This window comes from Spodoptera frugiperda, chromosome 12 (assembly GCF_023101765.2).
Source record: "Spodoptera frugiperda isolate SF20-4 chromosome 12, AGI-APGP_CSIRO_Sfru_2.0, whole genome shotgun sequence".
NCBI classification, from domain to species: domain Eukaryota; kingdom Metazoa; phylum Arthropoda; class Insecta; order Lepidoptera; family Noctuidae; genus Spodoptera; species Spodoptera frugiperda.
This window is the reverse complement of record NC_064223.1, coordinates 1,024,453-1,045,011: the sequence shown is the minus strand read 5'-3', so window position 1 is coordinate 1,045,011 and position 20,559 is coordinate 1,024,453. Positions and strand designations below refer to the sequence as shown.

The 20,559-nt window shown below is 38.2% G+C and overlaps 1 protein-coding gene across 2 annotated transcripts in view; it reads right to left on the bottom strand.

The window, feature by feature from the left end:
- The window catches only part of LOC118263073 (receptor-mediated endocytosis protein 6 homolog), a 30,419-nt gene extending 10,093 nt beyond the window's left edge, over positions 1–20,326 (bottom strand). The window contains exons 1-16 of one of the 2 annotated variants that reach the window (XM_050697288.1): positions 19,709–20,326; positions 13,180–13,403; positions 12,578–12,745; positions 8,358–8,570; positions 7,111–7,294; positions 6,282–6,485; positions 5,643–5,746; positions 5,096–5,236; positions 4,592–4,833; positions 3,928–4,051; positions 3,231–3,372; positions 2,693–2,869; positions 2,077–2,200; positions 1,518–1,621; positions 313–417; positions 39–106 (exon numbers count right to left, since the gene is read on the bottom strand). In XM_050697288.1, coding sequence (XP_050553245.1) covers positions 39–106; positions 313–417; positions 1,518–1,621; positions 2,077–2,200; positions 2,693–2,869; positions 3,231–3,372; positions 3,928–4,051; positions 4,592–4,833; positions 5,096–5,236; positions 5,643–5,746; positions 6,282–6,485; positions 7,111–7,294; positions 8,358–8,570; positions 12,578–12,745; positions 13,180–13,403; positions 19,709–20,002 — 2,618 coding nt within the window. In that variant the 5' untranslated portion in view covers positions 20,003–20,326. The remainder of the gene's footprint in view (positions 1–38; positions 107–312; positions 418–1,517; positions 1,622–2,076; positions 2,201–2,692; positions 2,870–3,230; positions 3,373–3,927; positions 4,052–4,591; positions 4,834–5,095; positions 5,237–5,642; positions 5,747–6,281; positions 6,486–7,110; positions 7,295–8,357; positions 8,571–12,577; positions 12,746–13,179; positions 13,404–19,708) is intronic. The other variant, XM_050697289.1, reaches the window with a different exon arrangement.
- Positions 20,327–20,559: the final 233 nt, after the last annotated feature.

The window sequence follows — 20,559 nt, the reverse complement described above, 5'->3', positions numbered from 1 at the left end:
ACTTTATTGTTATAACAATAACTTTGGTCAACAATTACCTGTTAGCTAAGTTCGGACGTGACGTATGTCTGGGACTGCTGACTTCAGGCCGCTTCACGTTGCCGTTCTGAAATAGAAATAATATAGAATAAATATATCAACTAGCACATGTTAATCACTCAGCCATTAATCTGATTCTATGTGGCGATGCCTTTAACAAAAACCGGGAACTTCTCTGATAAACTTGAACATTTTTTTAAACAGTGTTCACATCTTGTAGGCTGGTTGGAACCCATGCCTGGTCTAGTGATCTGGTGATGTGATGGTATGTACCTGGTGGTTGCAGGTCCTGCAGGGAGCCTCATCTTGCTGCGAGGGCCGGCGCGGCCAGGACGTGTCCGAGCGGGCCGCCACCGACACGCAGTCGTCCGTGTCCACCTACACAATATTATAACATTCATATCAATGAACTAATTATTCAATGAGCAACAGACAACCTAAAACATATTACTACTTAATAATATAAATGAGAAAGTGTAAATACTAAAGTGTGACTAGACGAGTCTCATATTACATTCCTATTACGAGATAACTCGACTACTTTCAAGACACGTTAAGGACGCATAGTGTCTTGAAACCGAGATGTAATCTGTCAAACGTTACACGAGTAAATCATATTATTTATACCCTTTGCGCTATAACAAGGTGCGGCTGACAGATGCCAGTATGACGTTGACGTCTTTCTTTAGGGATGAACATTAGAAAAATCTTTTTTTATCGCTATCGATACTCGCAGCATACATTTAATTCTCTTTATTTTTTTTATTAAATGTGTGTGTTATTTTTTGTGCAGTGTAACTACGTGTATATACTTGTCAAAATAAATATTTTATGACCGAGCCCTGAGGTGTTTCAGGGTTTCAGTTTTACAGAACCGTGAAGAATATAAGTATATATTAGTTTGTATATGTTACTAAAGCAACCACGATCTTTCAGATTAAGTACCACCACGCATTATCAAAGGCACCGGAAATGTCTACTACATATTTGTGCTCAGATAAAGTCACTGTGGTTCGGGCAGAGAGCGCCGCGTCTACAGTAGATTTACCCACATAATTAAAGGTTTTTTAAGAGTGATAATTGAACGACGTTTTTTATTCTAAAAAAACATCGACTGCCTATCCATCGTAGCAGTACATCCCATCACTAAACACGACTATGGCTTTACGTTATACGCATAACTCTTTACTTTATTTTTCATTTCATTAGATTTTATTTAAAGACTAGAACATTCCGGTTGGTTTTAATTTAATTAACTACACTTCCGAATGATTTAACATAATACGAATGTGATACAGTTAAAATACTAAGGCATAATTTTTAAATTGCAGCAACTTTCAAGAGTGATACGAAACGTTACTGAATCTGTCAGCCGCACCTTGTTACGGCGCATAGGGTATAGTTCATTACGTGTCACGATAATTATATCGTTGCTATCTTGAGAAGTATCTCAAAACACTAGTATCATTGTATGTTACCTCAGTATTCCGGTCGCTATCGGAAGCGAGTACGTCCATGCTCCAGGCGGACTCGCTCGCAGTTTCCGACGCATCCGGAGCGTTCTGGTTGCAACCGCTCTGGCCTGGAACAAAGAATAACACGTTGCTAATTGGTAACATATGTTTTCATAGTATCCGATCCGAGAAAGAACGAAAGTAATCGACATATCCCAAAGGATTAACAAATGATGAATGGGGGAATTGCACAACTTGATTCTCCCTAGTCCTTTCCATCACCGAACCACAAGACAATCGGCGAGGCGTCACCGCTTCATGGTAGATATCCCACCCACTCGCACGAAGCGCTTCGCTTCAAGCTCCCTTGTGCGAACTGCTAGGGAGTGGAACTCCCTGCCGGAGTCTGTGTTTCCTGATGGGTATAACCTGGGCGTCTTCAAAGCTCGAGTGAATAGGTTGCTTATGGGCAGACGTGCTCCATCGTAGGCCGCATCATCACTTACCATCAGGTGAAATAGCGGCCAAACGTCGACCCATTAAATGTAAAAAAAATTACTATTTAGATATGGTGTATACGCACAGTGGTTGGCGGCGACCTGCGTCTGGTCGCAGGAGTCCCCGATGGTCTCGGAGTCGGACGCCAGCACGTCCGTGCTCCACGTGTCCGACATTATGCTGATCGTCTCGTCGCCCTCCAGCAACTTCTGCACAACATAGCATATACATTTATATCTTAACTAAGTGACATTCATACAAGCATAAATAAAATAAAAAAATAACTAAAAATCACGGTTTACTCACTAATTTGAAGGTCACTCATATAAAGAAAAGCTCTACTAGTTACGAGTCATAGAGGGACTCTTCATCATAAGCGCCTACTGTAGGCTGTGCGAAGCGTAAACTGTGATTTGATTTAGTATGTCTCACGGTAGTTATTACAAAATTTAAAATGTGATACTGAGCAGACGATAAACGGTAGTTCTGTCATTAAAATAAGCTGAATCTGGTGAAGACTAAGCTGACCCAGCCAAGTTCGAAAAAGGATGGGAAACCTATAAGTTAGTTTGGTTGAGCACGCTGCGCAAACCTTCGGAAATACCATTCCAATTGAAAAGAACAAACAATAAAACATCACGCTACGACCAACAGGAGCCGAGATAGAATTAGCTAGTATTATAATAAGGTGCACGGTATACCTTGATCTCAAACTTGCAGAACTTGTCCTCGATGTCGTGCCTTGTCTGCTTGAGTAGCTTGGCGTGGGGGTGGTGCAGGTGCGCGGGCTGCGCCGGGGGACCCTCCGTCACCTGCGAGGAGGGGGTCTCGCGACCTGATATGTTGGGGCTGCCGCGACCTGACACGTTCGCTGATACCTGCGAGGGGAAGGGACACATATTTATTGTAACAAGCACTATTCTTCTTTTATAGGAGTCTATTGTCAGTTTAAAAAGAGTCAGTGCTGAACAATGTTTGACTAAAGCCATTTTATTCAGCGTAATAGAAGATCTATTGCGCTAGTTTCAACCAATTGAGCGCAAATTTTAGAATTTTCTTTTACTAGTAAGTGTGACTACATAAAAGAATAAATTGGCTAACCTAAGACACTTTCGGGTCGGCAGTCGCACTCCAAACTTAAATCAGATTGCAATCAATTTACGGATTCTGGCGCGGCTTGAAACTAATCGAGTTACCTCGAACAATTACGTAATTAATTGAACGTCTCACGATACTCACCATGTCAGACAAGTTATCGTTCTGGTCTTCCGTCTCCAGCTCGAGGCTGGAGGTGACGCTGTGGTTGGACGCGGCCTCTGACACCGCCTCCAAGTTGTCGGATGTGTTGCCCAGCGATACTTCGTCGTGGGATACTGAGAACCTAGGCAGAAAATATATAGGTAAATTACATCGCTTTCATGTGTAGGGATCATAACGCACACCTAATAATATATTGGCACATTTACGGTTTTTATAGTTTGCCTGACTTGTTTAGTTTTTAGTTTACTGACCAATGAACCGTTGTTTTACGTGAGAAGCGAAACTACAATAATGGTATAATGCCACTTACGACCTCTCTCGATGAATATGAAAATAAATAGATTAATATGGTCTTTTACACGTAAACCATATAAAGTCAATTTCGCATATTTTGCAGATGTGCCAATATATTACTAGGTAAGCGACAACACTGGATCTTTTCATTAGAATTTTAACCAGGAGCCAATTTGTTTGATTTATCTTTCCAAGACAAACTTCTCTTTGAATCAAAACTTATAACAGAAACTAAACAAAATCACAAATCCAATCTTCATAGTCCATCTGTGATGCTACTAATAAAATTGTCTTCATAGTCTTTCTGCAGATGGCTGTGATGCTACAAACAACCAAAAATGAACCTTAACTTATTACAATACGGTATACAATGGCACAATACCTGGTCCGCTTCTGTACGGGCGCGCCAGGCCCCGCTACAGCGAGGGCGGATCCATTTTCATCCGCATCCCCTGCCTCCGAGCCGCCGTAGTAGCATTCCAGGACCTTCGACTCGGGGACTAGGCCTGGAGACAGTAACAAATAAGTTTTTAATTATTATTATACTAGCAAATGCAGTTTTTGTCTAAACATAGTTAATAGTTTGCTTGAGTAAATCGGTTAAGATGATTATTATTAGACTCCTTCGTGCTTCCTAAAATTCATGTCGTGTCAAAGACCAAGAACTTCTCATGCATGAGGGTGCGGATTCAAAACCTACAAACGACGAAGTACCAATGTGGCTCGTTCCGAGTTCTATGTACTTTCTAAGAATTTATTTAGACACTAATGACTAAAGGTGTAGGATAAATCGTGACGAAACCTGGGTTTATAAATTCTAATTATAAGTTTGAATTCGCCAACCCGTATTGGCGATTAATGCTCAAACCCTGCGAGAAGAAGCCTTTGGTCAGCAGTAGCCACTTATAGGCTGTTGATGATGTTGATGAAGTTTGTCCTAACTGCTAGTGAAAAACCAACAGCAAGAAAAATCCTACCATCAGCTCTTATAGATTACAATACCATGCACTTTACACCCACGACTTTACCCGTCTGACCTCACTCACCAATATAGTCCTGCTCCTCAACATTAGCGAGTTTGATGACGAGGACCTCGACATGTTCCTGTGCCCCATCTTCCTTGCAGGTCCCATTGACGGGCTTGTCGTCTCCAGCTGATGCCAGTGAGGAGTTGGAGCTGGCACTGCGAGGGAGCCGTGGTCTCTGCACCTTGGCCAAGATGCTCTTCTTACTGGAGTGACCGTTCTCTACTGGAGATGGGTCTTTGGACTCCGGTGGGGTGGTCGGCCTGGAAAGTGTGTTTTGTTGTGTGGTTTTTAGAGTTGGTTTTTCAATGTTTTGGGTGCTTCGTTTGTTGATTCTTAGCAAGCGTAAGTTGTTGAGTTAAACTAACTGGTAGTAATGTCTAGGGTTCTCAATTTTAGCAATTATTGATAGAACTTGGGAATAGAACTGATGAAAAATACTTAGTCAATTCTGTTAAAGAATAATAGGCTGTTAAGTCAATATCAACCTTATCATGTAATCATAAGGTTAAAATTTCAATGTACCTATACTTGGAGAGGTCAGGCATCTTCTTCAGCAAGTCATGTAGTCGGCTGCGGTAGTTGGGCTCGGTGGTCTGCAATAAGGTCGCAAGTCGACTGGCACACGCCTCGCCGTTACTTGAACTCTCGCTGCTTGTTTCACTGCTGTGAGAAAAAGAAATAAGCTTTAAGAACATATAACTCTGAAAAATACTTAGAAATACCTAGTCAACAGATTTTAATAGGGAAATGTCTACTCAATAAGTCTATCTGATAGATATCTATTAGACGTTGAAAAAACACGTACAGTGATATTTCGCAGTCTGTATATGTAATTGACTCATCGAGAACGGATAGAAAAGGCTTCTCATTCTATTGTCAGATGTTACTTAAACATAAAAGGTAGGTAAGGTAAAAGGTGTTTTGTATTTTTCTTATAATGGAATAAAAAGTAATATCCCCTTTTATTTTCTGTCATGATTTCTCAAAATGCAGTTTCTGCGTTGTATGTTTTGTGTTTTTCTTATAAATTCCATTGTATTTTCTATCTAAGTTCCAATGAGCATGTTACCTTAGCGCCGCGGCCTCAGCGACGGCCCCACTGGGTTGTTCGTCCGACGTCACGCTCGGCGTGTTGTTGTTCAGCTTCGAAGATATACGCCGTAAAAAGGTAATCTGGTAAAAAGAAGAAAATATATAGAACGAATGAATTTGATCTTTATTTTTAACGTTATAAAGTTGTGTTTCAAATGTTAATATTGTTGCGCATTAGAACTTTCTTTTACACGAATAAATTTTAGATCACTATCAGATCTGGAAGGACTATTAATGGACAGATAAAGAGACTGGTGGACAATTAAGTTTTTTTTTTTTTTATATTGCGCAGTCTTTCTTTAACTTGATCAGCTATTGGCAGCGAGGCGCCCGCGCCCGAGTTATCGGAAGACTAGTACGTATTTTGGAACTTCACGCGCGTGCTAATGAAATTTTGTTGTTTTTTTATTTTAACAAAAATAAAACTAATGAGTATATAAAAAAAGTTTCTATGGGAAAGTTGTTTGTAATCATGAGTACAATCACGTGTTTAAGTATCGTTCACTAATTACCAGTCACTCTATAGTATTGTCCCTTAGTCGGCTCCTACAATACTCGCGGTACGAACAAGTGCACTGTCTTGATTGCAAAGGCGTATGGTTTATGTCGTACGTACCAGTAGTTGCGCGTCGTGCGGCGTGAATAGCGCGACGGTGGTGTGGTGTGTGTGGTCGGTGGCGATGCGCGGCGTCTCGGCGTGCGCGTGCGGCGCGGCGGGCGGCGGCGCCACGGCCCACGCCTCGCTCGTCACGTTGTCGATCAGCGCCCACACGCACGACCGCTCGAACTTCACGTACACGTCGCGGACCTTGGCGTCCACCTGGGAAACATAATTATAATTATATATTACAGATAGAAATAATTAAATTTTGTGGTGGTATCCTATATTGTTTATCGTTTAAAATTAAACCTGGTTGCCATACATAATAATTTCTCGCACATGGAGCTATGTTCTCTATGCGGGAGATCTGAGATTCATAAATTTATTAGGTTACCTTTAGATTTTATAGTAAACTTTGCGAGTATTTCCTCAAATTATGTCATTAAACATGTAAAATTTTATCAACTAAGTAATGAAACATTTTAACAAATATTGGTAGCTGAATTTAAGAAAATACAAAGAAGAGACTAACGTTGTTATTTCTACAAATAGCTTCCTTCGTAATCCTACTTAATCTTTTATTAATAAGAAGAGCCTCCTTTTAAATCTCACTTAATCCTTTACTTAATGGTTTATCTTTACCTACCGCTATTTCGCAAACTGGCCTTATAAGACACTAACTGCCGCACTCAGAGACATTTAATGATTAATTAAACTATTCCTTACTAACGATTTTATATCGAAAAGACTTGCTAAGGACTAAGTTAACTAACCATTAAATTACTCTGATTGTGGCAGTAAACCGCCCGCTTACTACGCAACTTGATTATCAAAATCCACCTACCTCCTGGAACTTGGCTAGGCACAGCATCTGTATGATCTGCGCAATCTGTATGAGGTTGAACCGGGCGATGTACGACACCGGCACCTCCACGACGCCGTGCGCCTCGGGGTTCACGATCGCGGGGCAGATGAAGTGGCTCATTATGAGGTCCGTGCATATCGCGTGCAGCTCGCGGTCTGATGTTCTGGGGACAACATATTACATACATACATATCGTCACGCCTTTAATCCCTGAAGGGGTAGGCAGAGGTGCACAATATGGCACGTAATGCCACTGTGTACACCCACTTTTCATAATTTATGTTGTAAGTCCCATGCCATATACTGGGCACATTTCCAGACTCCGTGCTACCACTGAGAAATTTTCGAAAAACCGAAAAAAACCCAGTAATACTTTGTCCGACCACAATCGCACTTGCAACCACTCGGCCAACGAGGCAGTCTACAAGTCGGCAAGACAAGATATTACTTCTAAGTTATTCCAACAAACTTCGTATAGCCCCGTATGATATGTATGGATATTTGAGAAAATTCATTATCATCAACAGCCTATAAGTACCTACTGATAAGCAAAGCATCTTCTTTCACAGATAACGTTTCAACATTAATTACCACACTTGCTCAATGCGGGTGAGTTGCTTAGAGAAAATTACAGTGAAGACTGATTCTTCGTTATAGACCCAACAATATTTAGCGTAGATTTGAAAAGTAAAAGCAAAATCTGTGAACATTCATGAAATACATTACACAAGTCGATGTTCTTAGAGCTGATGAAAATATTGTAAATTTTTTTTTAAAAAGAGTAACGATGGAGTTTCTTGCTCGTTCTTCTCCATTCGAAGCTATACTTTGGAACGAACACCTAGCTTCACTGACAAACAGACTGACAGACAATTCAATTTGACGTTTCAAAAGTGCCTAATTTAGGATTAATTGAAATAAATGCTTTGACTTTGAATATCAAATTCACACTAAAGATGACATGTAAGTATATATAGTAACAAAATATGGAAAGGTGACGATATGAAGGACTAGCTACTCCGCGCGGTTTCACCGCTCTGCTCGGCTCCTATTGATCGTAGCGTGATGATTAATAGCCTATAACCTTCCTCGATAAATGCGCTATCCAACACAAAAAGAATTATTCAAATCGGACCCGTAGTTCCTGAGATTAGCGCGTTCAAACAAACAAACAAACAAACAAACTCTTCAGCTTTATAATATTAAGTATAGATATAAACACAAACCTGGAATGTTGTTTGAGTAGATGCACGATCTGCTGGACGATCCAGGCGATGGTGGAGGGGAAGTTGGGCCAGTGCTCTCTGAGGGCCACGATGAACTTGGTAGTGAGGTTGTAGAGGGACTGGATGGTCCACTTGCGGTACCGAGCCACCTTCGCTGCGTACTCCTGGCTGTTTGGCTGACCAAATTTCTTTGTGCGGTCTGCTGGTGAGAACCTGTGAAGGAAATTGGTGTGGATTAAAGAAAAGGTCATTGTATTGTGCTGTGTAGTCAATATTAGAACTTAGTTTCTTATTGTCCGTTTAAAGCATAGAACAAAGTCTAATGATTTCTCTCTACATATGATATGCTAAATTCATCGTCATCATCATCAGCTGAAGACGTCCACCGTTGAATAAAGGCTTCCTTAGTCCTACAGATATGCAAAATAAAGAAGGTATAAAAAGTATTTAGTTCCCTGAAAATTTAAAACATCTGTGTTCGTTTCAAGACTGACGATTTTACAAAATTGGTTAACACGTTCAATGCCACCGACACGCCAAGCGTGTTCTTGAGAATTTCTATAACTACGCCTCGAACACGCCAGGCGTGTCCTAAATTCTCAGTATATTCCCAGATCGCTATGAACTTCAAAAAAATAATCGTGGCAGTGAACGTGTTAATAGAATTCCAGTTCAGATTCAGATTATCCGGAAATAGTAATACTAATAACAAGTACAGTTTCCGTATTCAATTTTCGATTATTACCACAAGACTAGGCCAACAACACTACCTTACCTTTATATAAGTTTAAAAACTTTCATAATGCTAACATGCGCGTTGAAATTCCGGTACCTAGTCAATACGAGTTACCGAAACCCAATTTAACTTACAACTTAACGATTGTAAAACACGACATCCAATACCGATCTAAATAACAAGACCTGACTTCGCATATTCAATATTTTAGAACTTGTAAATACTAGAATTCTAGTGCCGAGCGTGACTGCCAAAATTGAGGTCACAGCCTCACAGGTCAAATAGGGAAAAGTATTATTGACTGTTTCGATTGTGAAATCTAGTAGCGCACAGTCTGCAATGGCGGCTTCTTGCAATTGAGTTGTTTCCTATATTAAACGTGTGTAATAGGTACTGGGTTTTCTGTAGAAACGTTTCTGCTTGGCCATAACATAACATAAGTACCGCGAAGAGGTAGGCGTCCCATGCCGATGATTCTACGGATTTCTGAAGATTAAAAAGCATTTCTATGTCCAACCCGGACCTTGCATCTATCCCCTCTTGCTCAGCAATCTAGCTTACGACCACTCCGGCTTCGGCCATAAGTGGCTTCTACCTATCCCCTAAGTAAATAGTTCCTGTAAAGTTATTTACACCGAATACCTAGTAAATATAGTCGCATTGACCTGAAAAGGACCAGCTGAAGCCCGGCCCGCATGCGTCGTGACCGATTTTCAAGCAAAATGTAGATGTCAGGGTCGCATAGTAATATTAAGGACGGAGGTCAATGTCCGGTCTCTCAGTACTAGCGTACTGGGAGATTTTCACTGTACTGTTTCCGTAGGGTTTTATTATAAAGAACAGATGGAACGTTAGGGTTATGTTTGGTATATATGTATATTGTATAGTCAAGGGGTAGCCTAAGGCTTAACCTAACACTTATATGTGTATGTAAGACATTGTGTTCCTAATGCTGAACTTCGTCGGCATCCCTGATATTGATAATACCAAAATCGGTAAAGTCGTGTATTTCTTCAATGGATTTTTAATCTTTTCCTTTTGTAATAGAGTAGAAAATGCATTATTCATCGGTTTGTTCTGTCAAATTGCATATGAACAAATGTTTTCCTTCCTTTCTGTATTACTCACACATACGTAATGGACACAGTCAATCTGTGATTGCATTCAACTGTGTAAAAGTTTGATTTATCAGGAAAATAAAGAATGGTATTCGAAATATCACGAACAGATGACGCGCTTACGACCACTGAAAAACAATGGATCGACGTCTATCGGAATACTCAGAAACCATTACTAAACGAGAGAGTTCATGTTTGTTTGTCAATTAATACCTCGAAAGCATTGACCAGATTTTAATACAGAGAGAGAGAGAGAGAGAGAGACTGAGAAATAGCTATAGTTTTTGAAAAACTTTAGCAACTAAGAAAACAGAACTCTTAAACATTTAATTTAGCCTGTACTAAACAAAAAGGTAATACGTTAATTTGAAGTTCCCGCTTTACAATAAATAACACAGACAGCAATAGGAAGTAGTTTCATTAAAAAAATACGAGTACCAATAACACGCACGTACGTAAGAAAGACAATAAACTTCGAAGATATGTAACGTATCCATCGATTATTCTAGAAACAGCTACTTCAAAGAACAACTGGACAGGTTCATTATTTACGCGCAACATGATGGATGGACCAAGGCCAGTGAGCACTGAGCAGATGGCTAAATAGGTATCTAGCTCTTTCAGTCTTTACAACTATCGATCCGAACGGCTTTAAATAAAATGCTTGATAATGTTTCGTTGGTTATGTATTTCAAGCATTCTTATATTGAAGAGCGCGGTGGATTTATAATAAGGTAGATGGTCTGGCTAAAGCTGCATGAAGTAAAGTAAATAAGTTCTTGTTAATCATTATGATATCCGCTTATACTAACGTAACTGTTTGACGAGGAACTCGACTAAAAGCGCGACAATCGCCGCGTCGTGTGCCGCGGAATGCTGCTCATGAATATGAGCCACTAGCATGGCTTGAAACTAGTCGAGTTCCTCGTCAAACAGTTACGTGAGTAAGCCGATAACACACTAATTAATTTAGTATGACTCATGAAAGTTATAATAAAGTTCAACTTAAGAATAAACAATATTATAAATGCAATAGTTTTCGTTTGGAGGATTTTACGCTTTTAGGTACTCGACAACCTAAGGAGTTACCGGAGTCCGACTCTTAGAAGGAATAGAAGCAGGGTGGTTTTTAGTCAGTAAGAGTCTGACACTCAATCTCTCGCCTGACCCAGGGCGGAAGAAGTTATAAGATGATTTTCGGCCCTCACGAAAAATAGGTACTAGTCTTTAAATCTAATTTGCTGGATCCTGTAATACAGGGTAACGGTTTTTTTTTAAACCTGAATGTTATTTAGGAGTCCGTGGGTAATTCGATTCAGTATATAATACAATTAGTACATATAAATTAACGATGGGCATAAGTATATGGAATATAGTATAGGTACAATGTTCCAACCAGCCACTTTCAGGGAACTTATGCGATTAAAATAAAAGTGACGGACACGTCTAATCTCGCACTACTCGATAAATATTTGGATTATAAACACAACACTGCACACATTTCTCATCATTTGTTTCTTTAAAACAATGAGTTTCAAACTGCATCCTATTTTCAGCTTTCATCCATGATATTAGAGTTCAAATTGAACTGAAAGAAAAAATAATCAAGAAGAATGGCTGGTGCCTACCACATGTAAGTTTCGAACGCATAAAATATCAATGATACATTAAATTCAGGATTTTATAACTTCATAACTTATTATAGACCGTCAAAACTTGTTTTTAAGGTTCATTTTTGGTTGTAGTATTCACCAGACACAATTACATAAATCACTATAATTGCAACTAGTAGTAGCACATCGTCAATTTCGGTTGTTCATATGTAAGAATAGAATGCATTTATACTTTAACTAATCTTCAACTATTTTTATTTTTTCTTGTCTTTCATGCGATTTGAAACTGAAATACATTACGGAGAAAGCAACACTATTGTTTCACCCAAACTTGTTCTATTAATAAAAACTTCGAATGCTATCAAATAGAACTAGAATACAATTAACTGCTGTTTGACTGTCGATGAAGCGAAAGAAGTGTGTAAGAAACGTAGCAATTGGCGTTCCATTGTCTTTGCCTCCTGATCCGGAGCTGCGGACTACCTAGTGGGTTTACCGGGGCTCCTGCTCGAAAAGCAGGAGAAGGAACAGGGTGGTTTTTAGTCAGTAAGAGTCTGACACTCCCTTTTGCCTCGCCCAAGGCGGGAGAATTCATTGGATGCATACACCCTCAAAAAAAAAATGTCTCTGCCTACCCCCCTGGGAGACAGGCGTAATGTTATGTATGTATGTATGATCCGGGTTACAGCTCTTATTTCACAAGACTGAACAAAGAAGGCAGACACAGGAACTTTACCTAGTGACCAGACTTACCTCTCCATAGCTTTATCAGGGTCTATATCGAGGAAGAACTCGTCCTCGTGCAGCACAGCCATCACGGGGTTCTGTAGAACTGCCACCAGGAACTGACGAGCCGGCGTATGCCCATCGCGGTACACCGCGTACAGGGACGACAACGCACATTTACCGGTACGGAAAAACCTGTGTAAAGGAGAGTTGTTTGTTACTCTTTATTCTTCAAACAAGATCCTTTCTCAGATTGTTTGGTGCTTTTATAGTTAAAAGTATAATCAATGGTAGTCCATTGATTATAAAATATATTTTGATTTTTCAGACGGTCTCTTTGGATGAGTTGTTGCAAATGCGACTATCGGACCGGACAAGGGGTAGCGTGTTCAATGGGGTTTTTCGTATTTTCGAAAAATTCTCAGCAGTAGCACGGAGTCTGAAATTGTGTCCAGTATATAGGAACAGGCTCTACCCGACCGATATTACATGGGACACAAATGGTGAAAAAATAAAAGGCGTGACTATGAAATATTTTTACTGCAAGTGCCTGGAGTCCGCCTGCAGTTAACTACGATAATATAAGGTTAGGAATGTATGTTAAATAATTTTAAAGAGTAGGTACTTACTTTCTAGGATCACTGGACGGTGCCATCTGGTGTTTGATGAGAGACCTGATGACGGCCAGGAACCTGGTCCTGTCGGAAGCTGACCGGCAGCTGCCATACAGCCCAGACATCAGCGCTACCGGCAAACTTGGCGGGATGCTGTCCTCGCCCAGGAGTAGGCAGAGAGACACCAGGTGAGGGGACTCGCGGAGCCATCCTAGTAGCTCGCCTAGAGCCGTCGCTTCCTATAGAAAAGAAAAATTAACATAATTAACAAAGTTAGATATTTGTTTACAACATTTACGAGTAAGAGCACGTTTGCAAAGAATGTTATAATTTAAGAAAAAAGCGTGATATGATAGTTTCAAATAAACTACGCGTATATTATATCTACTTCTGCAGACACAGCTGACACCGTCTACAACGCGATAGTTATACATAGTGTGTTAGCACCTATTTTATTTTCATAAATTTCATAAGTAGTTTACTTCTAGATGCTGTCAATGTTGGTTAATTTGTAATAAGGGTTGCGTCTAATCGGCAAATACTGGACTTCACATGTATGTGCCCTTTAAAAAGCTTACTCAAACAGATTTCATATGATCACGTATTCATTGAATATCTAAGTACATAATGCATGTTCCCTGTTTTCTCTTGACCTACGACAACGAAGACGCGAGGGCGGCAGGTCATTGCGTGTTTCAATTACCACGGCGTCCGTCGTCGGTCCGTCTGTCCCATTCAACGTTTCCCCACGGTAATATTGTTACTGATTCCCTTTATGATACACCCTGTCGTCAATTACACTTCAATGCAGTCATTTAGCTCTTTGTAAATTTTATAAAAGAATATTTAAGCGCATTCAGTTACTGTTAGTAAGAAGTGTCGTATTTTTTCTGCAAGGACACGTATAAATTTCAGGACATAATGAAATAAGTCATTTCTTTACTGCTGAAACATTTTCTTGACTTCAAAGAAAATCTGATATGAAAACTGAACATTCGGTTCGTATCTCGGTATCTTCCACATTTCGTAGACTAAATCTTCTGCAAATTCGAAACCAATTAGAAACGTTTTATGCTGCTTTTCTTCTTACGTAGAAATTCACTGTTCTTAAATAATATAGCAGTTTATTTACTTTATAAGTTAGTTAGCCATCATTCTATTTTAACAAGTAAACAATATTATAGCATTACAATGTAAAACGAATCGCTAAACAATTACATTTAGTAAGTCGTCGCGAACTAGTCGTCACCGCCACTAGCACTTCCTGCAGTCGCGGTCGCGGGTCAAGAGAATTGTTTGCAATTCATGCGAACGCATAGTGCATTGTACGTAAAGCATGCCTAACGTACCTACTACAGAGGCCTGACAGTATACATAATATAAAACACTAGCTTATGCCAGCGGCTTCGCTCGCGTTCTCGTGGAATAAAAAGTATCAGTGACTTGGGTGTGTGAACTGACGTTCTTACGTCTGTCTGTATACCAAATTTCTTCAAAATCCGTTCAGTAGTTTCAGCGTAATTGACAGGCAAACGTTCGAACAAATAAACTTTCCCATTTATAACAGGTATTAATGTGACACTTTAATATTAGAAAGTAGAGAAAGTATCCAAGCCGTTTTCAGTGTTATCAATCATCAGCGTCTTTTTGGAGGCTCAAGTATATTCCTACCATTGTTGCACATTCATTTGTTTCATTAATATTCTTTGCTAATGCTGATAGAGAATTCAACCATCAGGTTTTTGGACTCTACAGATAAGGTTCGTCCCTCGCATCACGAATCACGACACGATGACAAGCTATTTTATAAATCCAATAACTCAACTTTAAAACGCAATTTCAGCTACATAATTTAGCTGCTTAACAAGTTTTACATATATACTTTTTTTGCAGATGCACGTGTACAAACAAGGAAACGAGATCGAGACCTGCGATTGTATCCTAAATAAATATATTGAAAAAAATACTCTCGAAGAAATGTCTGGTAACTTGTACCAGACGTTTCTTCATTCAGAGTAGTTATCTATAAACACCAAGTCAGAGTTGATTTCGGTTTATCCTTTGTCCAAAACGAAAATAGTAATATTATAGTTACTGAGCGAGTAATTTAGGTAACTGTCTAGTAAAGTCGGGAGAAATCAGGCATGTTACTACGTTTCTATCAAGTTTACCGTATTGCAGAAACGAGCAATAAATCATTTAGTACTCATAAACACAGGTTGGGAATAGCTTAGAAACGCCCATAACGAACTGGTACCTTTACTTCCTGTTAGCCTAGGTCGTGGAAGGGATTGTTTATGAGTCCGTGCGTCGTATTAATGCATGTATTGTTTGTGACTTGGCGCTTTATAGAAACTAAGAAGAATTTGCTTTGGTTTCTATGCACCTGCACTTATTATTACTTAGGTAAAGTTTTCTAGAAATAGTTAAGAGGTTGATGACATCAGAATTCTGTGAATATTGCGAATATGTTTACTTTTCCGCTAAAACAAAACTTAAATGTTTAAGCTAAAGCTAACGTACGTGTAAAAAGCCATTTTTGAAACTATCCTGTTGGTTTCAAATATTAATACAAATTAATATTATTTGAAAATCAATGGACTATTGGTTAGAAGAATGGACATTCAGTCACCGAATGCATTTAATTTACAGTTAGCAGCAATCATTGAATTGTGACAATACTAACGAACTTTCTAACTAAACTATTGTTTTGGTTTTGCTATTTATTCGTAGTGGTGATTTCTAAATGCCAATTTTCCTTATTAGAACTTAGTCATCAATCGATTTCGTTTACCTATTCAGGCATTTGGTTTTGTCGAATGTCCTGTACAAGTTATTTTGAATTTTTGTTCTTTGTAACTACTGTCTGCTACGGATTTATAGCAGTATAATCGGCGACGCGGGTCCTTTTTCCTTTCCTGTTTCAAAAGAGGATTTTCAATTGTGGTCAGTCAGTCAAGTTGTTTGCTTAAATAAATTGTAGTCACAACAGGAGTTCCCTATTAAAACCTGAAGTGCACACATTTAAAAAACATTTCCACCAAGCAGACTCGCGTAACAGATATAAATAAATGATAATTTAATAACAGATAAGCGTTAGTTATAGATAGTATTGTAAACATAGCATCATTTTATGCGTGTAACAAGCTGCAATATTAGATAAACAACTTCTAACGCTACCGACGAGGGGACAGCGCGGATCAATAAAGTGCATTATTGATAAACAGTGTAGCGTGAGACACTGCCGATTGCTTAGGTATGCTACGAGGACAAGTACTAAGCCAGATCGATAAATATTGAAGGGACAGTGTTATTAATGTTCATATTGGCATGTCTTCTTTGTATTCGAATGAGTTTTCAATAACTATTGGAAGTTATAGAAGAGTAGCGTGTGTATCTTTTTTTAGGGTGGGGAATATCATCCAATTTGGAGGGAGTGTCAGACTCTTACTGACTAAAAACCACCCTGTTCCTTCTCCTGCTTTGAGCCGAAGCCCCGGTAAACTTTTACGTTGTCCGCAGCTCCTGATAAGAGTAGCGTATCTAACTATTTAGTTATTTTTTATCTAGCAACTTGTTATAAGTACCTATTTCTATATTTGCTAATAATAATATATTATGCCATGTAGGTACTACGTACAGTACTTATTTCTTATCTTTTATTATAAATGATCATATGGTGGCCACATATTTAATTGTCTGTCTTGGATTAAAGTCGTGGTTGAAACATTAGCGTTAATATTAATTTTCCGCCATCATCCGTAAGATGATTAAAATTAAATGTACGACTACGTAATGTTAGACAGAATTATTTTACAGAAGGACCCACCTATATTTCAATTGTGGTACTAAGTAAGTACCGACTTAGTATACTATTTCCTGTTAATTCGTTTTGGAGAAATGATGACACATAATATTTCAGTGCGCCCTATCTCCGTTTCATTCAGCGAATGACTGCGTCATATTATTATTGGTTTCGCATCCTACTTATGGGGGGCGGACTTATCATCAGATTCAATGAAACTGTAGTAACATTATACCAGGAAATACGCATGACCTATGACATAAGTATTGTTCTGCAGTAAAACATTAAAATTATGATTAATTAATTAATGTTTGGTGTCTGAAGTAGGCAATTGAGACTGCAAGGTTTATTTTATAAATATTATTATGTTGTGTATATTTTTAATATGTGTAAAGCTGATCATGATTTGTCTACTTAGGTTTGGAACAGTGAATGCAATAGACTGCTGAACATGAGATTCTAGGTTGAACACCCAGGTCAGATAAAGTTAGGTTATTCGATATCTACTACAACAGCAGAAAGTCTCTTTTTGTATATGAAAGCCCTCAGGGTATTTTATCCCACATATATTTTTATGATACAACAAAAACATTAACTAGCAAAAAATATACAAAATACCTAACACAGTAATACAAAAACAGTGATACATTAATATACCAAAACCAAACCAAACCAAAAGAAGCCAGAAATCAAAATCATTGTGACTCAATTCACCTAATTTCCTGTTTGACTGCCCTCACATTATCCTATATAGTATACACGGTACATATATCATGCTCATTCACTGGCAGTTGTCAACTTGTCACAGAGTACACAAAGGCTTATAACTAGGTACCTACTGTACCCACTGTACCTGGTACTGGTACCTACATGGTAATGAAGACTATTGTTTTAATGTACCATGTGTGACTAGGGGCGACAAGTTATTAAAACAATGTGATACAGGTACACCAACATTGTAACATGTTTTATTGTCTGTCTGTGTGTTTGTTTTATGACCTTTCACTGTATTGTTATTGGAGTTTAATTTGTGATTAGTATTTTGTTAGGTGGGATGGATTAAATAATGTAATATCACGAATTAGCCCAAAGAGGTAGGCAGAGGTCCACATACAGAATGCTACACTCAGTTTACACCAGTTATGACTACAACAAAGGGGTTGAGACTACCATTACTATTCCCTAGACTGTAATATTACTAGAGATAAGTGAAAAAAACCCAATAACACTGCAAGATTTGGGAATCAAACATCTCTTCGGATACCTTGGGTGTGGCGAGAAAGTGTCAGACTTTTACTGACTAAAGCCATCCACTTCCTACTCTTGCTTTACGAGCCAGAGCCCTGGTAATCCGCTAGACAGACTACAGTTCTGGATATCAAACATCCCATGTGACCTCTCAACCAATGAGGCAATATCTTATAGTTAGTTCTTTCACAATATTGATATTTAAGTTTAATTTTAGAACAAACTATGAGTAAGTGTGCACAATTAGGTCATTATTTACTCGTCTACTTAGCTGTGGACTTATTAAACAAGAACAGTTTTAGAAGATAACCCCAGACAGTTGATAAACTGAATTAAATTAGATCAAGTTTTAGTGGGGTATTGAGGGAACAAAAATTGGATTATTTTAATTATGATACAAATAAGAGATACAAATATTTTTAAAATTGCATGGTCTATCAGATTTCTAAGTGTTGATTAATGTACCTGAATAATTAGTCAGAGATAGTAATTAATAATTAAATGTGGATTCTACATTGATTTTCCACTAGGAAATGGCCTTATAAGATTACCATTGGAACACACTATAATACTAATAAGATACTTGTTGTTGCCCAAAACTTTGGGATGGTTAGACTGATTTTGCCTAAACTTGTTGGATTTGTTATGGCCAGGAGAAATTACTTATAAATGGAGAACACTACTATACTAATTAGATCATTGGGGTACTCAGACAATAGCAGTGCCGGCAAGGGGCCACTGACATTCTTTGCGAAAATATTGTTAGCGCCCAAAACTATGGGGGTCAGCAATATCAAGTGTTAGTAGTAGGTTTTCAAAATTCTTATATTGGCGCCCCCAGACTTTGCCGGCACTGGACAATAGCATGTGGGTAAAGTCGCAGTTGTATGAATCATGTCATATGTTCAAAACTATATCTGATTGTTTCAGTCATATTTTTAGCTGGGCTCAAACATTAATTCTCTCCGATTGTGAGAGGTAATTCAATTTATAAAGGTCGACAATTTGGCTAAGAGTGAAACATTTGAATGATAATTTGATTATAGCATAAAATATATTTTGTCGTTAATTAGGTACACTAAAATTATAAATATTAGTATTTTCAAAATAAATTGGCAATATTCAAATGCGGAATGATTTGCAGTAATAGTAATGGCTGAAATAAATTATAAGGATTGGTGAGTAATAATTCAATCAAATGAACTATGCTTGAAATTATTTAATAACTAGTAACTGATAATTATAAAAAGTGGGTGGACATGTAGGTCATTGCCTCATAGCGCTATCAACCAACTTCACAAGTACTATTACATTGCAACTAATTATGTTTGAATATGAGAAATAATAACAAACAAATACATTGTATTTCCTATATTCCTAAAATATTTTATTTAAATGTCATGTGACAATTACAATAACAAATAAAAATATCCAGATGTAGGTACTAGTAAAGTTAGTTTGGTCTTTTTTCATAAAAATATTATGACTTACCTTGTACTTCAAGACTTTATAGGCATCCACAAAAATCGCTCGTTCAAGGTGACTTGCTCTCTGGCAGTATGCTATGGAGTCAGCATCACATCTTGATGTAATTAAATTCGTAAGGTTTTGCCGCTGCTGCAGGCAGATCCAGGCCACCTGCAGAAGCTCCAGAGCTCGCTTCTCAACCTCCTCATTGAGCTTCTGCAACAGCTGCCTCTCAGAGTTGATAAATATTTTCTCTCGCCTCAGCTGATTCGCTAGCTCGGCGATATTCATACATCCCTCCGACGTTGACTGCATCATGATCGAACATACACAATCAAACGCACAATAACAAACACATTTCCACTAAAATGTTTATGAAATTGTATTTTCACGTCATTTCATCAAAGGGAAACAAGTTTCTGACACTTTTTCACTTCCTTCATTACACTTGCGTACTTAAACTCGCACTAGTTATTGTTAGCCATTTAATGTTAATTTATTTTAATATTTATCCTGAAGGAAACTAAGTATACAATTTCTTGTAGAATTCCAAAATATCTCGTTTTCTCTTTTCGGAAAGTATGTAATGCAAAAAGACGAGAAACGCGAAATGAAGTGAATTGTATTTTTTATCTGTGTTTGGGATCGAGTCTTTTGCGACTAAATGACAGATTATGATAAATCTGCGTTCAGAAATTATCAAAAGAAATAAATTGACTTCTAGGAATATTAAGATTTATTAATTATATTATTTTTGCAGCGCAATTACATAATTTTATTAATAAAACAATAATACAATCATTTATTTTTTTACTATTTGACAAATAAAATCGAACTCGACTAAATTAAATATCACTTTCAAAATTCCACTGCTT